The sequence below is a fragment of the Capra hircus genome, chromosome 7 (assembly GCF_001704415.2).
Source record: "Capra hircus breed San Clemente chromosome 7, ASM170441v1, whole genome shotgun sequence".
Taxonomy (NCBI): domain Eukaryota; kingdom Metazoa; phylum Chordata; class Mammalia; order Artiodactyla; family Bovidae; genus Capra; species Capra hircus.
This window is the reverse complement of record NC_030814.1, coordinates 20,466,466-20,490,009: the sequence shown is the minus strand read 5'-3', so window position 1 is coordinate 20,490,009 and position 23,544 is coordinate 20,466,466. Positions and strand designations below refer to the sequence as shown.

Genomic DNA, 23,544 nt, shown 5'->3' with positions numbered 1-23,544 from the left:
CTGCTTTTGAATATGCTATCTAGGTTGGTCATAACTTTTCTTCCAAGGAGTAAGCGTCTTTTAATTTCATGGCTGCAGTCACCATCTGCAGTGATTTTGGAGCCCAAAAAAATAAAGTCTGACACTGTTTCCACTGTTTCCCCATCTATTTCCCATGAAGTGATGGGACCAGATGCCATGATCTACATTTTCTGAATGTTGAGCTTTAAGCCAACATTTTCACTCTCTTTCACTTTCATCAAGAGGCTTTTTAGTTCCTCTTCACTTTCTGCCATAAGATTGGTGTCATCTGCATATCTGAGGTTATTGATATTTCTCCCGGCAATCTTGATTCCAGCTTGTGTTTCTTCCAGCCCAGCGTTTCTCATGATGTACTCTGCACATAAGTTAAATAAGCAGGGTGACAATGTACAACCTTGACGTACTCCTTTTCCTATTTGGAACAAGTCTGTTGTTCCATGTCCAGTTCTAACTGGTGCTTCCTGACCTGCGTATAGGTTTCTCAAGAGGCAGGTTAGGTGGTCTCGTATTCCCATCTCTTTCAGAATTTGCCACAGTTTATTGTGATCCACACAGTCAAAGGCTTTGGCATAGTCAATAAAGAAGAAATAGATGTTTTTCTGGAACTCTCTTGGTTTTTCCATGATCCAACAGATGTTGGCACTTTGATCTCTGGTTCCTCTGCCTTTTCTAAAACCAGCTTGAACATCAGGGAGTTCACGGTTCACGTATTGCTGAAGCCTGGCTTGGAGAATTTTGAGCATTACTTTACTAGCATGTGAGATGAGTGCAATTGTGCGGTAGTTTGAGCATTCTTTGGCATTGCCTTTCTTTGGGATTGGAATAAAAACTGACCTTTTCCAGTCCTGTGGCCACTGCTGAGTTTTCAAAATTTGCTGGCATATTGAGTGCAGCACTTTGACAGCATCATCTTTCAGGATTTGAAATAGCTCCACTGGAATTCCATCACCTCCACTAGCTTTGTTCGTAGTGATGCTTTCTAAGGCCCACTTGACTTCACATTCCAAGATGTCTGGCTCTAGATTAGTGATCACATCATCATGATTATCTGGGTCGTGAAGATCTTTTTTGTACAGTTCTTCCGTGTATTCTTGCCACCTCTTCTTAATATCTTCCGCTTCTGTTAGGTCCAGACCATTTGTGTACTTTATCGAGCCCATCTTTGCATGAAATGTTCCCTTGGTATCTCTAATTTTCTTGAAGAGATCTCTAGTCTTTCCCATTCTGTTGTTTTCCTCTATTTCTTTGCATTGATCGCTGAAGAAGGCTTTCTTATCTCTTCTTGCTATTCTTTGGAACTCTGCATTCAGATGCTTATATCTTTCCTTTTCTCCTTTGCTTTTCACCTCTCTTCTTTTCACAGCTATTTGTAAGACCTCCCCAGACAGCCGTTTTGCTTTTTTGCATTTCTTTTCCATGGGGATGGTCTTGATCCCTGTCTCCTGTACAATGTGACAAACCTCATTCCATAGTTCATCAGGCACTCTATCTATCAGATCTAGACCCTTAAATCTATTTCTCACTTACACTGTATAATCATAAGGGATTTTATTTAGGTCATACCTGAATGGTCTAGCGGTTTTCCCTACTTTAGGATTTCATGATCTGAGCCACAGTCAGCTCCCGGTCTTGTTTTTGTTGACTGTATAGAGCTTCTCCATCTTTGGCTGCAAAGAATGTAATCAATCTGATTTCGGTTGACCATCTGGTGATGTCCATGTGTAGAGTCTTCTCTTGTGTTGTTGGAAGAGGGTGTTTGCTATGACCAGTGCATTTTCTTGGCAAAACTCTATTAGTCTTTGCCCTTCTTCATTCCTCATTCCAAGGCCAAATTTGCCTGTTACTCCAGGTGTTTCTTGACTTCCTACTTTTGCATTCCAGTCCCCTATAATGAAAAGGACATCTTTAGGGGGGGTGTTAGTTCTAAAAGATCTTGTAGGTCTTCATAAAACCGTTCAACTTCAGCTTCTTCAGCATTCCTGGTTGGGGCATAGACTTGGATAACTGTGATATTGAATGGTTTGCCTTGGAGATGAACAGAGATCATTCTGTCGTTTTTGAGATTGCATCCAAGTACTGCAGTTCGGACTCTTTTGTTGACCATGATAGCTACTTCATTTCTTCTGAGGGATTCCTGCCCGCAGTAGTAGTTGTAATGGTCTTCTGAGTTAAATTCACCCATTCCAGTCCATTTTAGTTCGCTGATTCCTAGAATGTTGACGTTCACCCTTGCCATCTCTTGTTTGACCACTTCCAATTTGCCTTGATTCATGGACCTGACATTCCAGGTTCCTATGCAATATTGCTCTTTACAGCATTGGATCTTGCTTCTATCACCAGTCACATCCACAACTGGGTATTGTTTTTGCTTTGGCTCCATCCCTTCATTCTTTCTGGAGTTATTTCTCCACTGATCTCCAGTAGCATATTGGGCACCTAATGACCTGGGGAGTTCCTTTTTTGGTATCCTATCATTTTGCCTTTTCCTTAATTTTTCTTCTATGTGTATATTCTTTTTTTAAAAAATTAATCTTTATTGGAGTATAGTTGGTGTACAATCTTGTGTTAGGTTCTGCTGTACAGCAAAGTGAATCCGTTATACAGATACATATATCCACTCTTTCTTAGATTCTGTGCCTGTATAGGTCATTACAGAGTACTGAGTAAAGTTCCCTATGCTATACAGTAGATTCTTAATAGTTACCTATTTTATGCACATTTCTTAGAAAATATGATTTTTGATGACTGCGTGGTATTCCATCATGTGGCTATAACATTATTCATTGTAATGTGTGGGTTGTTTTTTTTTTTTTTTGCCACTTTTGGTTTGCCACTTTTAGTTCCCTGCTGTTAGATGTAAGATTGTTTTTAGTTTTTTTGCTCATATGTATAATGCTGTGATTTTTATCCTTATACATAAATCTTTAAGCAGATCTCTGATTATTTAATATTTGGGTTAAAATTTTTGAAAGCCTTGACTATATTTTGGCTCACCATTGATACCAAATATAAAATGTAAAAGGTGTATTCATTCATTATGCCAAGGACAGAGAGGAGAAATTGTAGCTGGAGAAGGCTTGACAATCTCAGACTGAAAGTGAGAAGTGGTTTCAGAGGAAGGGAATACATTCCTGAGTAGTTATTTAGCACAGTAGAACTATATTGATTTTCAGTTTCTGCCCTTCAATGTTGAAATTAGAGAGATCGATATCATCCTTGAGTTCTCAAAACAGCATCATTAAAACATGAGAAATTCCTATAGTGTCATCTCATTCCATTAATATTAAAAATGTATACCCTTTCCCTCTTTCTAAAAGACTTAGAATTGGATAAGAATCAAAAAGGAAGTCTTATATAGTAATACCGCATGTGCCTATAATTGTAAGAAGCATTTTGGATGGGTTTATTTAATTTTTCAAAAGAAAGCTGCTTGAAGTTATATAATAAATTATTTGACATTTTACCTCAGAAGTACTGAATTTTTTTTACTTTCATGATTATGTCACATGCTTTTATCTGTTTGAGTTTAAAAATGAAATTAAAGCTCATTTTAAAGATTTAACTAAATAAGATAAAGTGAACTAATAAATACCCATTTTTATTGAAAAAAATGATAGTGTAGGATATACTTTACCCTTTTTAAAATTAGTCTATAGACTATGGAACATACATACTTAACCAACTGTAACTGTTAGTAAAGTACCTATCTAATTTAAAAGTACATCATACCGTGAAGACATTTGAGTCATTAAGACCAGGAACATAATTTTCTTCCTAGTTTCTGGGAGTAGCTGTCTTATACCTGGGTCAAAAGGCTCTTTACCTTTTATAACTGCTTAATGAAGTATTTAAAAGTATAAGGAATCATTTGCTACTGTTTCAGAAGAAAACGCTTGCATAGGATTTTCCAAATTGATCCAAGTATATTCTCTTTGAATATATACATGTTTACCTCTCTTTCCTGATGTAATGTTTTATTAAAACAACAACAAAAAAACCCACTGTGGTTGATATAGTATATACATATATGGTCTTCCCTGGTGGCTCAGTGGTAAAGAATCCACCTGCCAGCGCAGAAGACCTGGGTTGCATCCCAGGCTTGGGAAGAGCTGCTGGAGAAGGAAATGGCAGCCTTTCCAGTATATTTGCTTGGCAAATCTCATGGACAGAGGAGCCTGGTGGACTAGAGTCCATGGGGTGCAAAAGAGCTGGACGTGACGTAGTGACTACACAACAACATATACAGATATATGTGAATACAGATTAGTATAATATATACTGTAGATACACATTATATATATCTATATACACGCACAAATAGTGTGTATGTATACACACCGTGAGTGGGAAAGAACTGACCAGACTGAATAGAAGTACACAGCTGTCACAGGAAGCCATATTCTAGGGAGTGTTCCATCACCGTATCCTCACTACCCTTTCCCCAGCACTGACTTCCTATGTGCTTTAGGACAGAGAGACTTATGGACTATCAATGTTAAAAACTAAATCTCTAGAGACTTGGACAGATAGGGTAGGAAATCTCTTGCTGATAATCAAGTGCCTGGTGGCTCAGGGCATTGAGATTTTTCACAAAGAACCAAGGGCCCAGAATAAACATTTTTCATGTTGTTTGGTATTCCAGGTTTGTTTATAGTGTTCTGAGGTAGAATTAATAGAAGTGACTGGCATTTTCTCTGCAGTGAAATGCATTCTTTTTATAATAAAGAGAAAAAAATAAGTGAATATTATTATTTTAATGAGTTTTAGCTCCAAAGGTACACAGAGAACATCTGGTCCAGTGGTTCCCAGCTCAGGCTCCTGAACCACTGGGGTCCTCCAAGCTAGAAACAGGAGTGACGGTGGTGATGGTTCTGTAAGCATTTTCAGAGCTTCAGAAACTTAATGGAAATCCTGCCTCTACCTACATTGTGACCACAAGGTCTCTTATTGAATGAATGGAGTTTGTTTGGTTTATTAACTCTCGTTGTATGGTCATGGTCCACGAGACCTCATTTTAATTTTTAGTTTCTTTTTTGGAGCATTTCTTACTATATGTAATGATTGATATTCATAACTTTTTTTTTCATAGAGATCCTCCAAGGAACAGAGAGAACTTGCTTTAAAAGAGAAGAAAAGTTATTTTGTCCTAGCATTACCTGTATTGGCCCATTGGACCCTTTCCTAAATCTAAAGTACATTTTAGAATTTCAGTGATCTTACTTTTCTTGCATCTTGAAACATTTTTCTGTTTCGTCATCATAGATATTATTTCATCATTTTTCATCAATTAGCCTCTACTATGCTAGAAAGTGGAGAAGGAAATGGCAACCCACTCCAGTATTTTTGCCTGAAGAATCCCAGGGACAGAGGAGCCTGGTGGGCTGCCGTCTATGGGGTCGCACAGAGTTGGACACGACTGAAGTGACTTAGCATGGGTACATGCATTGGTGAAGGAAATGGCAACCGGCTCCAGTATTCTTGCCTGGAGAATCTCATGGACAGAGGGGCCTAGTGGGCTGCTGTGTATGGGGTCGCACAAGAGTTGGACGTGACTGAAGAGACTTAGCAACAGCAGCACGCTAGAAAAGACTGAAATATACAAAATGGAAGAATAATGAAATTGCATAGAAGCACTGTGCAGTACTGAAATAAATCATCACTGTTATATCATCCTTTAATTTTCTTATTGTGTTGGCCAGAATATAATATTAATTTTTAAGAAGCTATAGAATAATTCTGGAGAGACTCCTGTCTGTATAGTTGTTTTGGTTTTGTTTAGCTTTCATAGAATATAATTTAGAATTCAGAAATTGTCATTTTCTACCCATAACTGCAGAGAAGAAAATTGGCAGAGGAAGATGTTTCAGTTACTAGACAAATCAGAAGAGGAATGCAAAGAGATAGAAAGGAGCCCCTTGATGCTAATATTGCTGGTGGTATTGATGGTATAAAGCAGAGCCTCACACTGAGTCTTCAGATGACAGTATCCTAGATGAATTTTCTCAAACTTATGAATCAATAAGTAAACGGTGTCTCTCGAAGAATGAAAAGGAAAATATGGTGTTCTCATATATAGTTAATCTTTGAAATGGACCTGATCACATAATATTTTGTGGTAGGAACATGGAAAATTCCATTTGCTAAAATGACATATGACCATATTTTTTTCTTTTATTTTGGGTTTTATGTACCAAATAATTGTAACTAGACAGCTGTTGAAAGCAAAGGCAAAGACAAAGATGACTGAAAGGAAATAGATTATGTAGAAGTGAAACAATTTATTAGATTGATCATATTAATTGGTAATGATATATTTAATAATGAAAATGAAAATGGCTGGGCCATCCTCTCTTCAACAGAAGTGTGAGCCATAAAAGTTTTTTAAAGCATTACTTTTTGATGGTGCAAATACAAGAAGAATTGGACATAATGATAAGCTAGATCATGTTAATAGAAATATATTCATAATCTAGAATCACTTGGGTGGTACAGGTGTGAGAAAAGCCAGAAGTAATATGTTAGAATTTATTAAAGATGTATTTGAAGTCCAGAATCAGGATATATGAAATACTTATATTTAATGTTTGCACATGACAAATTCCTAATGCACAGTTGATGCACACTTAGCTATATTCAAAGGATGTTGCCCATTTTGGGTAAATATACCTTCAAAACCAAGAAAATAGTGGAGTATAAGTTTGAGTTTAGTTAATGCTTATTAAAATTCCCAATAATTACTTTTCTTTCTTTTTAAATAACAGCTCTGTTGAGATAGTGAAAGAAAGTGTTAATCATTCATTCGTGACTGACTCTTTGTGACACCATGGACTGTAGCCCATAATCGCCAGGCTCCTCTGTCCATGGGATTCTCCAAGCAAGAAAATCCTGGAGTAGGTTGTCATTCCCTTCTCCAGGAGATCTTCCTGACCCAGGCGCTGAACCCGGGTTTCCCACATTGCAGGCAGATTCTTTACCGTCTGAGCCACCAGGGAAGCCTTATTGAGATAAAAATCCAGATATATAAAATTTATTTTTTACAATATACAGTTCAGTCCCTTTGAGTGTACTCACAAAATTTTGCCACCGACAGTACTATCTAATTTATAGAATTGGTTCATCATCCTGAAAAGAGACTCCCATACCCTTTAGTATCAATCCCTATTGTCCCCTCCCTCCCTCAGCCCTTGGCACCCTATAATCTGCTTTGTCTGTTTTAGATATTTCATATAAATGGAATCTTAATGTGTATTCTTTTGTGACTCGTTTCCTTCACCTAGCATAATGGTCTCAGGGTTCACACATGGTAAAGCATGTATCAGTGTTTCATTCCTTTTTCTGGTTGAATAATATTCCATTATATGTATATAGCACGGTTTGTTCATTCATCAGTTGATGGACATTTGGGTCACTTCTACAGTGGGGTTTTCATGAATAATGCTACTGTAAACATTCATGTGTGTGTTTTTGTGTACCATGTCACTTTTGTTGTATATCTGGGGTCAGATGGTAAATTTTTATTTTACATTTTGAGGAACTGCCAGCTATTTTCCAGAGTGGTTGCACCATTTTATATTACCTACAATGTATGAGGGTTCCTGTTTCTCCACAGCCTTGTTAACACTTATTATTAGTTCTAGCCATCCAACTGGGTGTAAAGTGGTAGCTCATTGTAATGCCATCCAACCATCTCATCCTCTGTCTCCTCCTGCCCTCAATCGTTCCCAGCATCAGGGTCTTTACCAGTGAGTTGGCTCTTTGCATCAGGTGGCCAAAGTGTTGGAGCTTCAGCTTCAGCATCAGTCCTTCCAGTGAATATTCAGGGTTGCTTTCCTTTAGGATGGACTAGTTTGATCTCCAACCTTGCCTCCTCCTATCCTTTTCTCCACTGTCTTTCCCAATGGTTGTGAAGTGTCTCCCTGAGAAGACTGACTGTGTATATTAAGTATTTGCTTGCTTTATTAGAGGTAAGCAAACAGCCCTCCATCCTCACTTAGGTACTTAATACCTCCCAGTTACACGAGATTTAAAGATTGGGAGCTAGAGGCCAGTGTCACGAGAAGAAAAGAGAAGATACACAGCCCTCCCACCCCCCCACATTTTTCTGTAAGTGGCTTCCTGACTTGCTTTTGGGCTTTTGTGAAAATTCTCAGAGATGAATCAGATTATCTGCTACTGAGAACTTTAATTAGGGTTTCGGTCTCTGCTCACCCCCCAGCCATTTATTCTCAGGTGCTTCTTGCCACTTCCCTAGATGTGTATTACTGTGTTCAGTATGTGTCCAGAAACACATTAAACTCTCTGTATTGGAAATAAAAGATGTTACCTGGTGTTTTCAATTATTTTAAAATTCTTTTTTTCTATCTTTTTTTCCTAGATATTGAAAGATATAGTAAAAGATATATGAAGGTGTACAAAGAAGAGTGGATACCAGGTAACCATAAAACCTAAAATGTTAAAATTAATCTTCAAAGGCTATCTCCCTACCATGTCTTTTTAGGACCAATTTTCTATTTTCACTATAGGAAAATAGAGCCTGGCTCTCTTCCTGTAATTAATTAGCAACATAAATCTTTTGAAAACTAAGATGAAAAGATTTTTATATTGTAACAAGGAATATTTGAAGTGATATTGTAGAAGTTCTTAGGATATTTTTTTTTTCTTTTAATAGGGCTGGCCAAACTCTGGATTTTCCATTTTCATTTGATACAATCACAGTTTTCATCTTTAATACTAATAGTACTTACTTCTGTGTTCCTGAGTGATTTTATAGCTTTTGAGGAGGAACCAGGTCTAGCTTTAAGAATATTTTCAGCCGAGCTTGTGTATCTTTCTTTCTTTTCAGCAGGCATAGACTCTTTAGGGTTGTTAATGTGCCTTTTCAACAGAACCATACCTAAGAGAGTTTTTTTTTTTCCAACATTCACAAAATTGCCTTGGTAGAGGCAAGGTGTAAGGGGCTGCAGAGATATCATCTACTTCATTTTGTAGAAAATTAACAGTTGCTATAGAAACGCGGTGACCTGTCAAGGCAACTTGGAATATTTTAGTAAAACCCAGGTTTCCTCATTTCAGCACACTTCCCTTTGACATCTCTGTCCTTGGTGTGTTACAGAAACTGCCTGTATGCAGAAGCCTAAGTCACATTTACAGCATTGATTGCTTTCCCGAGTTACAGCATCTCTTTTCAATGCTAATTGTTGATAATGTTGTGTCCCTCTGGAAACACTCCTCTTAGGTCTCTCATTTCTTCTACTACATAAATATTTGTCTCTGAATGATTCTGTTTAAGTCCTTTGTCATGATCACCTATGGATCATTTATGAAAAAAACCATTAGGTTGGTGCAAAAGTAACTATGGTTTTCTTATTGTTGAACTTTGTTGTTTGATATTGGAATACATTCTTAAATGTGGTTATGTTATACTTCATTTTAATGCTCATTTCTTGCTTTATGTGTCTATTTTTTTTTTGGCTAAGGACAAATTACTTGCCGTTTAGACTAGGGAAATGATGTTAGACAAAAAGCAAATTCAAGTGATTTTTTGTTTGAGTTCAAAATGGGTCGTAAAGCAGTGGAGACAACTCTCAACATCAACAACACCTTTGGCCCAGGAACTGCTAATGAACATACAGGGCAGTGATGGTTCAAAAAGTTTTGCAAAGGAGATGAGAGCCCTGAAGATGAGGAGTGTAGTGACCAGCTGAGAGCCATCATCAAAGCTGATCCTCTTACATCTACACAAGAAGTTGCCAAAGAACTTGACATCAACCTTTCTATGGTCATTCAGCATTTGAAGCAAATTGGAAAGGTGAAAGGCTTGATAAGTGGGTGCCTCATGAGCTGACAGAAAATCAAAAAAGCTGTCGTTTTGATGTGTCATCTTATTCTATACAACAGTGAACCATTTCTCGATCGGATAGTGACGTGCAATGAAGTGTGGATTTTATATGTCAGCTAGCAATGACCAGTGCAGTGGTTAGACCGAGAAGAAGCTCCAAAGTACTTCCCAAAACCAAACTTGCACCAAAAAAGGTCGTGGTCACTGTTTGGTGGTCTGATGCCCACTGTCAGATCCACTCCAGCTTTCCGAATGCTGACGAAACCATTAGATCTGAGAGGTATGCTCAGCAAATCAACGAGATGCCCTGAAAACTGCAATGCCTGCAGCCAGCATTGGTCAACAGAAAGGGTCCAGTTCTTCTGTACAACATTGCCCAACCGCACATCACGCGACCAGTGCTTCAAAAGTTGAATGAATTGGGCTACAAAATTTTGCATCATCTGCCATATTCACCTGACTTCTCACTAATTGTCTTCAAGCATCTTGACAAGTTTTTGCAGGGAAAATGCTTGCGTAACCAGCTGGAGGCAGAAAATGATTTCTGAGAATTGCTCAAATTCTGAAGCACAGATTTTGATGCTATAGGAATAAACAAACTTATTTCTCATTGGCAAAAATGTGTTGATTGTAATGGTTCCTATTTTAATTAATAAAGATGTGTTTAAGCCTAGTTATAGTGATTTATAATGAAGAAGAAGGGTGAAGAAGGCTGAGTGCTGAAGAATTGATGCTTTTGAAATGTGGTGTTGGAGAAGACTCTTGAGAGTCCCTTGGACTGCAAGGAGATCCAACCAGTCCATTCTGAAGGAGATCAACCCCGGGATTTCTTTGGAAGGAATGATGCTAAAGCTGAAACTCCAGGACTTTGGCCACCTCATGCGAAGAGTTGACTCACTGGAAAAGACTTTGATGCTGGGAGGGATTAGGGGCAGGAGGAGAAGGGGACGACAGAGGATGAGATGGCTGGATGGCATCACTGACTCAATGGACGTGAATCTGAGTGAACTCCGGGAGTTGGTGATGGACAGGGAGGCCTGGCGTGCTGCGATTCATGGGGTGGCAAAGAGCTGGACATGACTGAACGACTGAACCGAACTGAACTGATAATGATTTAAAATTCACAGTCTGAACCTGCAATTACTTTTATACCAACCTAATATTTAAAGCAAAATTTATTAGTTCAGGAAAAATAGCTTGAGATATAAAAGTATTTTCTACAAACAGTACTGAGTTTTTTATTAGTAGGCAGCATTTTTTTAATCTATTTTCATGTTGCTTCACTTTTCTGATTGTCTCTAAGCTTAAAAAAGAAAAACAAGTGACAAATTAGAGGAATTATTTAGCTAATGCAGGCAAAATCATTAAATGGAAGGAATTTACTTTTCCATAGCTATTTCTATTTTTAATTTTAAAGTCTTCCTATAATTAATAAATTGTTTAGTTTTACATATATTAGGATTATGGTCACATATTTTAACTTTGAAAAAATTTTTTCATTATGTAAGAAATACATATCAACTACAGAACATGTACAAAACACAGAATAATTGAATAATAAATTACATTTAAGGAAAATAGCTGTAATCCCAACACAAGGAATTACTGTAATATTTTGTTTCCAACCTAGAGCTTTCTCTGCACAAATATACATCTGTTGAAGCATTTACATGTTAGGTTTATTCTTTTAATGGAATTATATATATATTGTTTTAAAAACTTTTAAAATTTAACAGTGTATTATGAATAACTTGTCATGCCCATAAGTATTTTTCTATATTTTTTCATTATGAAAATTCTTGAACTTGAAATTAATTATATAAATATTATTTAACTTAAAAGAATATTATAGAAATTTTATAAGTATTTCAAAGGTATTTTAATGAATTTTCTTCTTTATAGGAGAAAATATATCACTATTATAGTTTAATCCCCAGTAAATCTATACAGATACTAAATTTTATTTCCATTGCATGAGGCACTCTCATATTCTTTAAATAGTTATACCCAGTGCCAGTAATTCCCAGAGGAAACAGCCCTTTTTATTTCTCCTTTTGTACACACAGATTGGAGAAGACTCCCTAGAGAGTTGATGCCAAGGAAAAAATGCAAAAAAGGTACATTAACTAATGTAAGAATAATCCAGATAGGAAAAGGTTATTGCTTAACTTCTATCTGTATGAAATTGTCAATATAAAGTTACACTCAATGTTCTAAATGCTTTTTCTGAAAGTATTTTTGATATTTTGATTATTTTATTAGTGCTCTTTGCTTTTGATTTTTTGTTTGTTTTCCCCTTAATTAGGAATTTTGAAGTGCTAGGAAAGACTTTTCAATTATGTAGATATCCTCATTTGTATATTTGAAATTTTTAAAATGATTATACTGGCTTTATTTTACGTTTTTAACTACAACATTTGGAACTGGTAACATTTGGGAACTGGTAGAATAGAACTTTATGGTGTACGTAAAATGCCGAAGTGAAAGTTTTTGTTGTGTTGTTCTTTCATAATCCCACCAAATTAAAAGCTGTTGAGCATCTACTATTGCCAGCCCCTGCGCTAAGAGGGATAAGCCAGTGAGCAAAGGAGGAGCAATCCTCACCCTCAGAGAGCGTACAGTCAGATGGAGTAAAGACATTCAGCATAGCACACCGTCTTCACTGAGAGGTCAGGGAAGGGTTTGTTGAGGAGACGCAGTTGAACTCCAGATTGAATGATGAGTATGAGCTTGCTGTGATGAGGTCATGGGAGTGACGCTGGAGAAATTGGGTTTGTTAATGTGTTTTTCTTGTTGAGTCTTAAGAGTTCTCTGTGTGTTTTGGATACTAATCTGTTGGAAAATATTCCTGCTGTGTATCTCTCCTTTCCTCTTATACCACGCAGCTTTCACAGTACTTCTGACACTAGATTTAGGGAGTTATTTTTTCCTGCATATCAAACAGTTCTCTGCAACACCAGCTACGTGTCTTATCATTTAATTCAGTTCTGACGCTAACTGGAGTTAGCGCTGATCCCACTAAGGGCTCAGTCCCAGGAGACTGCTCCCCGCTACAGATGTCGGTCTCAAGTATAGTGTGTCTCCAGGTTTCCCACAACTGCTGTCTGCACTGGCTACCAGTTGGAGGTTCCCATGACCCTCCCTGGTGGAATTTGATTTACCTGAACAGCTCACGGAACATGGTGATGTATTTACTTATATTTACCAGTTGACTATAATAAAGGTTATGATAAAGACCCAGATGAACAGTCAAGTGAAAAGAGGCGTAAGGTCAAGTCTGAAAGGTCACCCATGCATGTCTGTAGAGTTGGGATGTGTCGCCTTCCAGTTCACGAATATGTTCACCAATCCAGAAACTCTTGGAACAGCATACTTTGGGGATTTTTATGGAGGCTTCATCACGTAGGCCTGATCAGTCATTAACTCAGTCTCCAGCCCCTTTCCCCTTTTCCAAGGATTCTGATCATGGCTGGGTGTATCTGGCAGCCAGCCCCATCCTGAAGCCACCCAGCACCCCACTGAGAGTCACCTCCGTAGAATAAAAGAGACTCCTGTGCTCAGTTGCTTCAGTTGTGTCCAGCTCTTTGCGACTCCATGGGTGGCTCCTCTGTCCATGGGATTTTCCCAGCAAGATTACTGGAATGGGTTGCCATGCCCTTCTCCAGGGGATCCTTCCAACCCAAGGATCGAACCCATGTCTCCTGCATTGGCAGGTGGATTCTTTTACCTGTTGAGCCATCAGGGAAACTCCAAAAGACACTCCTATTGTCCAGTAAATTCCAAGGGATGTAGATTCTTCTTAGAACAACAACAAAAAATTACTGTTATCACTTAGGAAGTTTTAAGGGTTTTAGCAGTTCTCTGCCTGGAACCAGATGCTGAGACTAGTATATATTTGTTTCTATTTCACACAGTCCTTTTTCAAATATGTCTTTTGCAAACATTTTCTCCCATTCCATTGTTTGTCTTCTTAGTCTCTTGACACTGTCTGTTACACAGAAGTTTTGAGTTTTAATGTAGTCCGGGTCATCTGTTCTTCTGTTCATGGATCATGCCTTTGGTTTTGCATCTCAAAAGTCATCACCAAGCTCAAGGTCACCTAAATCTTCTCTTATGTTATCTTTTAAGAGTTTCATAATTTTATGTTTTACATTTAGGACTGTGATCCATTGTGAGTTAATTTTTGTGAAGGGTGTAAAGTCTGTGTAAATTTATTTTTTTGCACATGGAAGTCCAGTTGCATTTTTCTATATTTATGTTGGTCTCCTTCTGGGCTCTCTATTCTGTTTCATTGATCAATGTATTTATTCACCTATACCATAGTTTTGATTACAGTAAGTTTATAGTATGTTTTTAAAATCAGGTAGTACCATCCTCTAACTTTGTTATTTTTCTTCAGTATTGTGTTGGCTGTTCTCAGTCTTTTGCGTTCCATCTATATAGTAGAGTCAGTTTGCTGGTATCTGTAGAATAACTTACTAGAAATTTGATTGAGGTTGCATTGAACTTATAGATGGAATTGGGAAGACAAGACATCTTGAAGATACTAGCTCTTCCTACCAATGAATATGGAATATGTCTCCATTTGTTTAGTTCTCTGATATCATTATTCAGAGTTTTATAGTCTTCCTCATATAGGTCATGTATATATATATTTTGTTAGACTTAGACCTAAGTATTTTATTTTGGGAAGTACTAATGTAAATAACACTATGCTTTTCACTTCAAATTCCACTAGTTCATTGTTCATATATAGGAAATGTGTTGAATTTTGTGTATTAACCTTGTATGCTGTAATCCTGCTGTAATTTCTTATTAGTTCCCAGTTTTTTAGCCCATTCTTTCAGATTTTCTACATATTGTCTATGAACAAAGAAAGTTTTATTTCTTCCTTCCCAATCTACATACCTTTTATATCCTTTTCCTATCTTAGTGTATTAGCTAAGACTTCTAGTACAATGCTGAAAAGCCCCTGGAGAACGAAATGGCAACCCTCTCCAGTATTCTTGCCTAGAAAATCCCACGGAGAGAGGAGCCTGGTGGGCTACATCCATGGGAGCAAAGAGTTGGACACGACTGAGCCCACACAGCAGCATGAATGATACTAGTCATGCCCTAGTGGATCACGAATTTTTAGCAGACTTTACGGGGCTGAAAAGAATATATCTGATTTGGAGGAATTCATGTTCAAATACATCCCACAACTGCTCATCCTTAGAAGCCCATGGACACATTAAATATTAGTAAAAGCTTCCAGTGCGTCAGGCTTTTCATTTGTTGAAAAGCAAAACAACAGCAAAACTTTCCTTTTCCATTCTGCTCTCATATTTTTGTTGCATATTATACAAATTTTGTGTTTTGTTCCTGGTAAGCTTATATACTCTCTTTTTTTAAAAATGGTCTCCCCTGATTTACAAGAAAGTAGATAATACCTAAAGAGCCAAAACAGAAAAGGTTTGTTTCTTGAAGATCCAGCTATTGGCAGGTGTTATGTTGAAAGAAATAAAAAATTCAAATATATGCATGTATTTGGCCAAAGATTTAAAAAAATGTAAATGTTTTGGGGTTGAAACAGTCTTTTAACAGATTTTAGTAATTTTACACTTCTTTTCCAATTATAAATAAAAGAATTGGGCATTACATAAAACCAGAATGGAATGTAGCAAAAATTGCTGAATGGACTTGAATATGCAGCTGTGACTTTCTTGGCTAAGAGATTAATAATTATTATAAGTTTATTTACCCGACCATGTTCTATAATATCCATTTAGCAGGTTTATGTGTTATGAAATTTAAATAATTTGACAAAAGTTCCTTAGACAAAAAGACTTCTTGATGTAATTTACATTCCTAGCTAGTGATTTCTGAAATCAGTAATATATGTTGAGAGCTTGTTCATATATGATATGATATTTTACATGCTACAATTCAGATTAAACAGTCTTTGCCCTCAAGGGAAGCAGAGAAAGTTACCCATCATTAAATCTAGCTATTTTTTTTTAAATAACTTTTGTTCAAGCAAAACCTCACTAATATATTTGTTCAGGAGTCCCAAACTTAGAGACTCCCCAAAGGGCAATTTGGTATAACACAATAAATTGTAAATTCCATTAGTTATGAGTCATGTCCACAATCTAAAAATTTCTTCTTCTGTAGGTTAAATGTTAATCTCTAACAGAATTACATCTTTCTGAGCCATATTTTCCTGTTACCAAGTAATTTCTAAGGATTTAGCTTGATTTTGGGAAAGGATGGTAATACTTTGTGATCACAATGGGACAGTTTTTAACATTATCAATTTTGTAACATAACATCATAACTTTTGTAACATGTCAGTTTTGGTAACTGACTACCAAGATCTATATGTGAAACAATTCTCTATACCCTGCAGTTCCACAGTACCCTCAAAATGCAATATTATTTGATATAGCTTAAAAATTATGTATCCCAAAGCCATTAAAGGGCTTCCCTAGTAGCTCAGACAGTAAAGCACCTGCCTGCAATGCAGGCAACCTGGGTTCTATCCCTAGGTTGGGACGATCCCATGGAGAAGGAAATGGCAACCCACTCCAGTGGTCTTACCTGGAGAATTCCATGGACAGAGGAGCCTGGCAGGCTACAGTCCATGGGGTCACAAAGAGTTGGACACTACTGAGTGTTATTATTGCTTTGAGTTTTCAGATTCATGTGATTGGTATGTTCCATTTAACTATTCTTTCTTCATTTCAAAGATAATACTATGTTGCCCTGAATATAACCTCTTTCTCATCTCTTCAACCACTGGCAAATGTGTGTTTATTCTGCACTTGTTTGTTTTTTAATTGAAATGTACTTGATTTTGTTGGTTTTCAGTCACTCAGTCATGTCCAACTCTTTGCGACTCCATGGACTGCAGCACACCAGGCGTGCCTGTCCTTCACCATCTCCCTGAGTTTGCTCACTCATGTCCGTTGAGTTGGTGACGCCATCCAACTATCTCATCCTCTGAATCACCCTTCTCCTCTTGCCTTCAATCTTTCCCAGTATCAGGGTCTTTTTCAGTGAGTCAGCTCTTTGCATCAGGTGGCCAAAGTACTGGAGTTTCAGCTTCAGCATCAGTCCTTCCAATGAACGTTCAGGTTTGTTTCCTTTGGGATTGACTGGTTTGATCTCCTTGCAGTCCAAGGGACTCTCAAGAGTCTTTGCCAACACCACAGTTCAAAAGCATCAATTCTTCGATGCTCAGCCTTTTTTATGGTCCACCTCTCACATCCATACATGACTGCTGGAAAAAACCATACCTTTTGACTATATGGACCTTTGTCAGCAAAGTAATGTCTCTTTTTTCAAAGCACTGTCTAGGTTTGTCATAACTTCTCTTCAAAGGAGCTAGTGTCTTTTAATTTCGTGGCTGCAGTCACTTTCCGCAGTGATTTTGGAGTCCAGGAAAATAAAGTCTGTCACTGTTTCTATTGTTTCCCCAATTATTTGCCATGAAGTGATGGGACCTGATGCCATGATCTTCTTTTTTTAAATGTTGAGTTTTAAGCCAGCTTTTTCACTCTCCTCTTTCACTTTCATCAAGAGGCTCTTTAGTTTTTCTTCACTTTCTGCTCTAAGGGTGGTGTTATCTGCATATCTGAGCTTATTGATATTTCTCCCCACAGTCCTGATTCCAACTTGTGCTTCATCCAGCCCGGCATTTCTCATGATGTAAGGGCTTCCCTTGTGTCTCAGCTGGTAAAGAATCCCCCTGCAATGTGGGAGACCTGGGTTCGATCCCTGGTTGGGAAGATCCCCTGGAGAAGGGAAAGGCTACCCACTCCAGTATTCTGGCCTGGAGAATTCCCTGGACTACAGTCCATGGGGTCACAAAGAGTCGGACACAACTGAGCGATTTTCACATTCACTTTGCATATAAGTTAAATAAGTCAGGTGACAATATATAGCCTTGACGTACTCCTTTCCCAATTCTGAAGCAGTCTGTTGTTCCACGTCTGGTTCTAACTGTTGCTTCTTGGCCTGCATACAGATTTCTCAGGAGACAGGTCAGGTGCTCTGGTATTCCCATCTCTTTGAGAATTTTCCACAGTTTGTTGTGATCCACATAGTCAAAGGCTTTAGTGTAGACAATGAGGCAGAAGCACATGTTTTTCTGGAATTCTCTTGGTTTTTCTGTGATCGAATGGATGTTGGAAATTTGATCTTTGGTTCTTCTGCCTTTTCTAAATCCAACTTGTACATCTGGAAGTTCTAGGTTCATGTACTGTTGAAACCTACCTTGGAGAACTTTGAGCATTACCTTGCTAGCATGTGAAATGAGTGCAATTGTGCTGTAGTTTGAAAATTCTTTGGCATTGCCCTTCTTTGGGATTGGAATGAAAACGACTTTTTCCAGTCCTGTGGCCACTGCTGAGCTTTCCAAATTTGTTAGCATATTGAGTGCAGCACTTTTGCAGCATCATCTTTTAGGATTTGAAATGGCTCAACTGGAATTCCATCATCTCCACTAGATTTGTTGACAGTGATGCTTAGGCCCACTTGACTTCACACTCTAGGATGTCTGGCTCTAGCTGAGTGATCACACCATCATGGCTATCCGGGTCATGAAGATCTTTTTTGTGTAGTTCTTCTGTGTATTCTTGCCACCTCTTCTAAATATATTCTGCTTCTACCATTGTTGCAGTTTTGGCCCTGATGTCATAAATTGCCAGTTCAAATTTCTAGTAAAATGTCTGGTTGTATAACAGACCAAGATGAGCATAGCCTTTAGCAGGTAGCTGTTGCTGTGTGTCATTACTCTGCGCCGTTACCAAACAACAGGTCTTGCTCAGCTATTGCTCGTTGCCTCAGTGGTCCTGTCCCCAAGCAGCCAGCTGTCAATGAGGGACCACTGGGGAAGTGATTCAGTCAAGGACTGGTGGTGGGTGGTCATCATGTGGAGAGTGAGGTCAGAGGCAGATTTAGGCCTTCTGCTGGAGGCCCTTCAGCTTACCCAGTCTTGGGCCAGCAGCTGAGCAGGGGGGCCCAGGGAACAGACTGGGGACTATGTCCTGCTGGGCTCCAGAGCCTTCACTAAAGCCCTCCACTATCTGTGGTTCAGGCCTTCGGTGAGCCTTTCCCCCATACCTGTCTCTGCAACCTAATAGCAGAGGCCGTCTGTCTGGGTCACAGTCCGTGAGACCTGGTGCCTCCCTTTGGGCCACTGAGGAGACTGAGGGCCAGTTGAGCTGGGCGCCTAACTCCCTCAGGGATGACAGCTGGGTAGGATGTGGGAACCTGGCCCTGAAAAAGCCGCCAGCTGAGATTTGCCTCCTCTTAGCCAGGACTGGGACCTTGGGGGGTGAACGTCGTGCCTTGGGACTTTGCCCTTTGTTGTCAGGACAGAGGATAGCGTTCATCTGGTAGAGGTTTTCAGGAACATCATTGCCTGATGATGACCTGACTGAGCAGCCTGCAGCTGCTACCCACGCCCGTCCCCCACCTTTTGCTTTTAGAGGGGCTTGCTGAAAGCTTGCAGTAACTTCGGGGTTCCTAGCGCGTCAGCCACGTTTGTACAGCTCCTTGTGCAAATCTGTAATAAACCTTTCTCTGTTCCAAACTCTAACATTCAGTATTGATGGGCTTCACTGTGCATCAGGCACACGGGCTTGCGATTTCGGTAACAGTTGCAGTCTTAGAAAATATCCTATTAAGTGATTATCATTTGCTCCTTATCATAGAAAATTACTAATGTGTGCTGATTTATTTTTTTCATTCTTTAAGTTAATTCAGCCTGCAAATTAGGTGTCCAGTGTGCCATACCACCCTGCTAGATGGCATATTAAAAGGCAAAGACATTCAATACACAATTGCTGTTATACAAAAATGTGTTACCAGTGGTTTTACTTCAGCAGGCGCCAAATCCAAAAAGGCAGAGGATGCAGGCAAAGGCCCTTCACTTACAAATCCTGTGGATGTATTGAAAAAAATTGAGGTAAGGTTTTCTTCTTACTATAAGAACATTCTGCAGCCTTTCCACCTTCTGTCCCTTTTAAATGACTTGTGGATTTGGCAGAGTCAAGCCCAGCATACAGGGTAGCTAGCAATATTTGAACAATGTTGGCTGGGAGCTATGGGGGCTCCATCCTATTCTCTCTACTACCCACCTGTTAGCTTGCCTCACCTTCTATCATCTGCCTCTTTTCCACTCTATTCCTCTTTTCCTCTTGAATTATGCATGGGAAGGAAACATAAATGTATATCTGTAAAAACCTCTCATTTTTTTCTCTTATTGGTGTATGTGTATTTTTAATGCTTTTATTCTGTCTTATGTCTGAAAGATTCTATTGAGGGAAAATCCTTTCTTATGGCACTTATTTTTATTGCCTTTTAAAAAATATTTGAAAAATAAAAAGATGTAAAATTCTAAAAATTAATAAACTGAAAATATGCCCTCCAATCCTTGCCCCCAGCCATCCATCCAAGTCCCCTATTAGAGACAGCCAATGTTACCAGTTTCTTATATATCCTTCCAGAAACATTTTATACATAGAAAATACTATTTTTTTCTTTTTAATAACAAAAAGTAACATATTGCACTCTTTGCCTTTTTATCTTATTACTTAAAATATGTTGGCTTCTGTATCAGTCTACAAAAGAGTTCCATCATTCTTTTCTTTCTGTTTTTTTTGCTACACTATAAGCATGAACCATAATAAATTTAATCAGTAACCTGTTGATGGACATTACATGCATGGCTGTCCTGGCAGTGATTGTTCGTTAAAAAGTATTTCACAGAGGATAGGAAGCTCTGTGAAATACCAGAGGGCTTCCCGGGGGCACTAGTGGTAAAGAACCTGCCTGCCAACTCAGGAGATGTAAAGAGACGCAGGTTCAACCCCTGGGTCAGGAAGATCCCCTGGAGGAGGGCATGGCAACCCACTCCAGTATTCTTGCCTGGAGAATCCCAAGCACAGACGAGCCTGGCAGGCTCCGGTCCATAGAATCGCAAAGAGTCACACAGGACTGAAGCGACTTAGCACACGCACGTGTTTCATTTAGTGTTTCACTATTAGAAGTAATGCTAGGACTTCCCTGGTGGTCCCGTGGTTAAGGCTCTGAGCTTTCACTGCAGAAGGCGCACGCATTTGATCTCTGGTTGGGAGACTAAAATCCCACATGCCATATGGCATGGCCAAAAAAAATTTTTTTTAATTAAAAAAAATATATATATACATATATATATATATATACACAGTGGAACAGTGAATCCATGTGAAGTATGTGATTTCACTTGTGTAAGGTAGATTTCTAGAGGTAGATTTGCTAGGTTAATTGTTATATGTACTGTATAATATAGAAAATACAGATAATATGCATGAATAATGGCAGATCATTCTCCATAGAGGTTATTCCAGTTTATTCCCTTATTCCCACTGTCAATGCATGAATTACCTTGCATTGATTGTGATAGTGATGATGATGATATAATGATGATAGCAGCTATTGCTTTTTGAGAACTTTTTATATAGCAGGCTCTTTTTTACATCCGTTATGTCCTTAAGACTTCATAACAACAAAGAGAATAGGTATTATTATTCCTTATTTACCAATGAGGAAGTCAAGGCTTTAAAACTTGCCTGACCAAGTTAGCATAGCTACATGGTAGCTGAAACTCTTTTTTTTTTTCTCATTTTTCCTTTATGGAAAAATCTTTCATTCACCCTTTAAAGATAATCAGTGAACATTGCTTTAAGTTTCTACTCCCTGCAAGGTGTAGGATGAGCACAGCTGATAGAAGGCACCTAAGAACAATCTCTGATTTAAAAACCTCAGTGTCTAAGGAAGAAGGTAAGATGTGAACTGAACTACTTTAGTGTTAAGGATTAGGACTTAGTTGGCTGCAACACAGAAGGTGGCAGTCGCTGGTCAGTGTCTGAAGGGTTCCCTGCTGCCCGGGACCGCCTCTGTCAGCCATGGTGCCACAGCCTGTCTGCCGGGCTACTCTGCTGCCCTAACCTGTTCCTCAGGCTCCTCCACGTCTTTGCTCTAAGCTTGGAAATCTTGGTTAAATTTTACTTTTGACCAGTACAGGCGCTGAAGATCACTTGTCTGAAACTCAAGCCAGGAGGATTGTTGAAGGAGTAGCGATAAGTGTCAGGTTTAACTGGGATGAAATGATGGATGGGGTTGCAGAACTAGCCACCTTGTATTGATTGAACACAGATTCTGACTGTTCTTAAAACTTCCTGGAAAGAAGTTGCTCAGATGAGGTGTGCTATAAGGAAATTTAGTCTGGACCTCTGGATGTGGTTTCTCATCAGAAAAAATTGTATCTCCTTATGCCCTAAATTTAAACACCTTTTTTCATCACGCACATTGTCAAAACTGGAGTTTTAAATCTAGAAATCCCAATAAGTTAGCAACTTTAATAGAACAGTTAGCTTCCAGATGACTCAATTATTCATTTCTTCAGCAAAAGTCATTGCAGGTTTTCTTTAGTAAAACTTCTGTGGAGAGGGAATGGCATTCACAGTCACATCTTATGGTGGGAATAGTCAGACAGCAGTAAACTAATACTTGGGCGTATTTCTGTATGACATGCTTCTAGGTGAATGTCTCTGTTGGGTGGTCAACAGTAGTTAAACAAAAAGGACTGTTTCCTGCCCATAAGTTAACTGTTTTTAAAGTGTTTGCACATTGTGTGTTTTACATTGTTATTCCCATTGTTCTTAAATCCATACAGTAGTAAGGGCAAATAGTTACATCTCACAGAAGAGAAAATGGAGATTACTAAATAGACAGATGAAGACTAATAGCCTAACACACAGGGAATGACTTGATGAGACAGTGTGTGGGAGGCCATTTTTCTAAATTTTATAAATCTGATATTTCTTAATTGATTTAGGTATTTTATTGGTTTGATTTACATCTACATGATAGAAATACAGTTGAGGTTATTTATTTGGAGATAATTGAGATGGCAGTATTGGAAATCAAGACCTCCCACTCCCTACATAGACTGAATGAATTCTATATTTAAAAAAGATTTTTACATAACTGGTTTAAATAATTCTATTGCTAATTATGAAATAAGAGCTAACAGCATGATTTTTCAGATATAGCATATACTTTGCACAGAGTTAAAAATAGCCCTACAGTTCACTTTAAACTACAGTCTTGTGGGATGTAGGCCTTTTTACTAGGGTTTGATTAAAACAGAAGATAAAAATGTTATATCTTAATTAACATTAACATAGCATCATTTTATATATAGGTGCGTATCTATAGACATTTCAAAATATCTGTAAATACTATTTTGTTTGCTTACAATTTTCCAAAGAGACTGCCAGTTGGTAAAAATTGCACACATTATATTGTAGTAATAACTCATAAAAGGTAACATGGGTCAGTAGCCCCAGTATGAAGATAAATCATCTTTTTTTTTTAATTTATTTTATTGAAATATAGTTGATTTACATGTGTTAAATTCTGCTGTACTGCAGAGTGATTCAGTTATGCACACACATACACACACACACATATATACATACATGTGCTTTCATATTCTTTTCCATTATGGTTTATCACAGGATATTGAATATAGATTTCCTATGCTATACAGTAGGACCTTGTTGTTTATCCATCCTATATATAATAATTTGCATCTGCTAATCCCAAGCTCCCCATCTAACCATTCCCCATCCCTCTCTGTCAACCACAAG

General features: G+C 38.2%; 1 protein-coding gene across 4 annotated transcripts in view; it reads left to right on the top strand.

Moving 5' to 3' along the window:
• The window catches only part of POLR3G (RNA polymerase III subunit G), a 51,541-nt gene that overhangs the window by 19,094 nt on the left and 8,903 nt on the right, over positions 1–23,544 (top strand). The window contains exons 4-6 of one of the 4 annotated variants that reach the window (XM_005683428.3): positions 8,396–8,452; positions 11,926–11,976; positions 19,732–19,814. In XM_005683428.3, coding sequence (XP_005683485.1) covers positions 8,396–8,452; positions 11,926–11,976; positions 19,732–19,814 — 191 coding nt within the window. The remainder of the gene's footprint in view (positions 1–8,395; positions 8,453–11,925; positions 11,977–19,731; positions 19,815–23,544) is intronic. The other 3 variants (XM_018050046.1, XM_005683431.3, XM_005683430.3) reach the window with 3 other exon arrangements.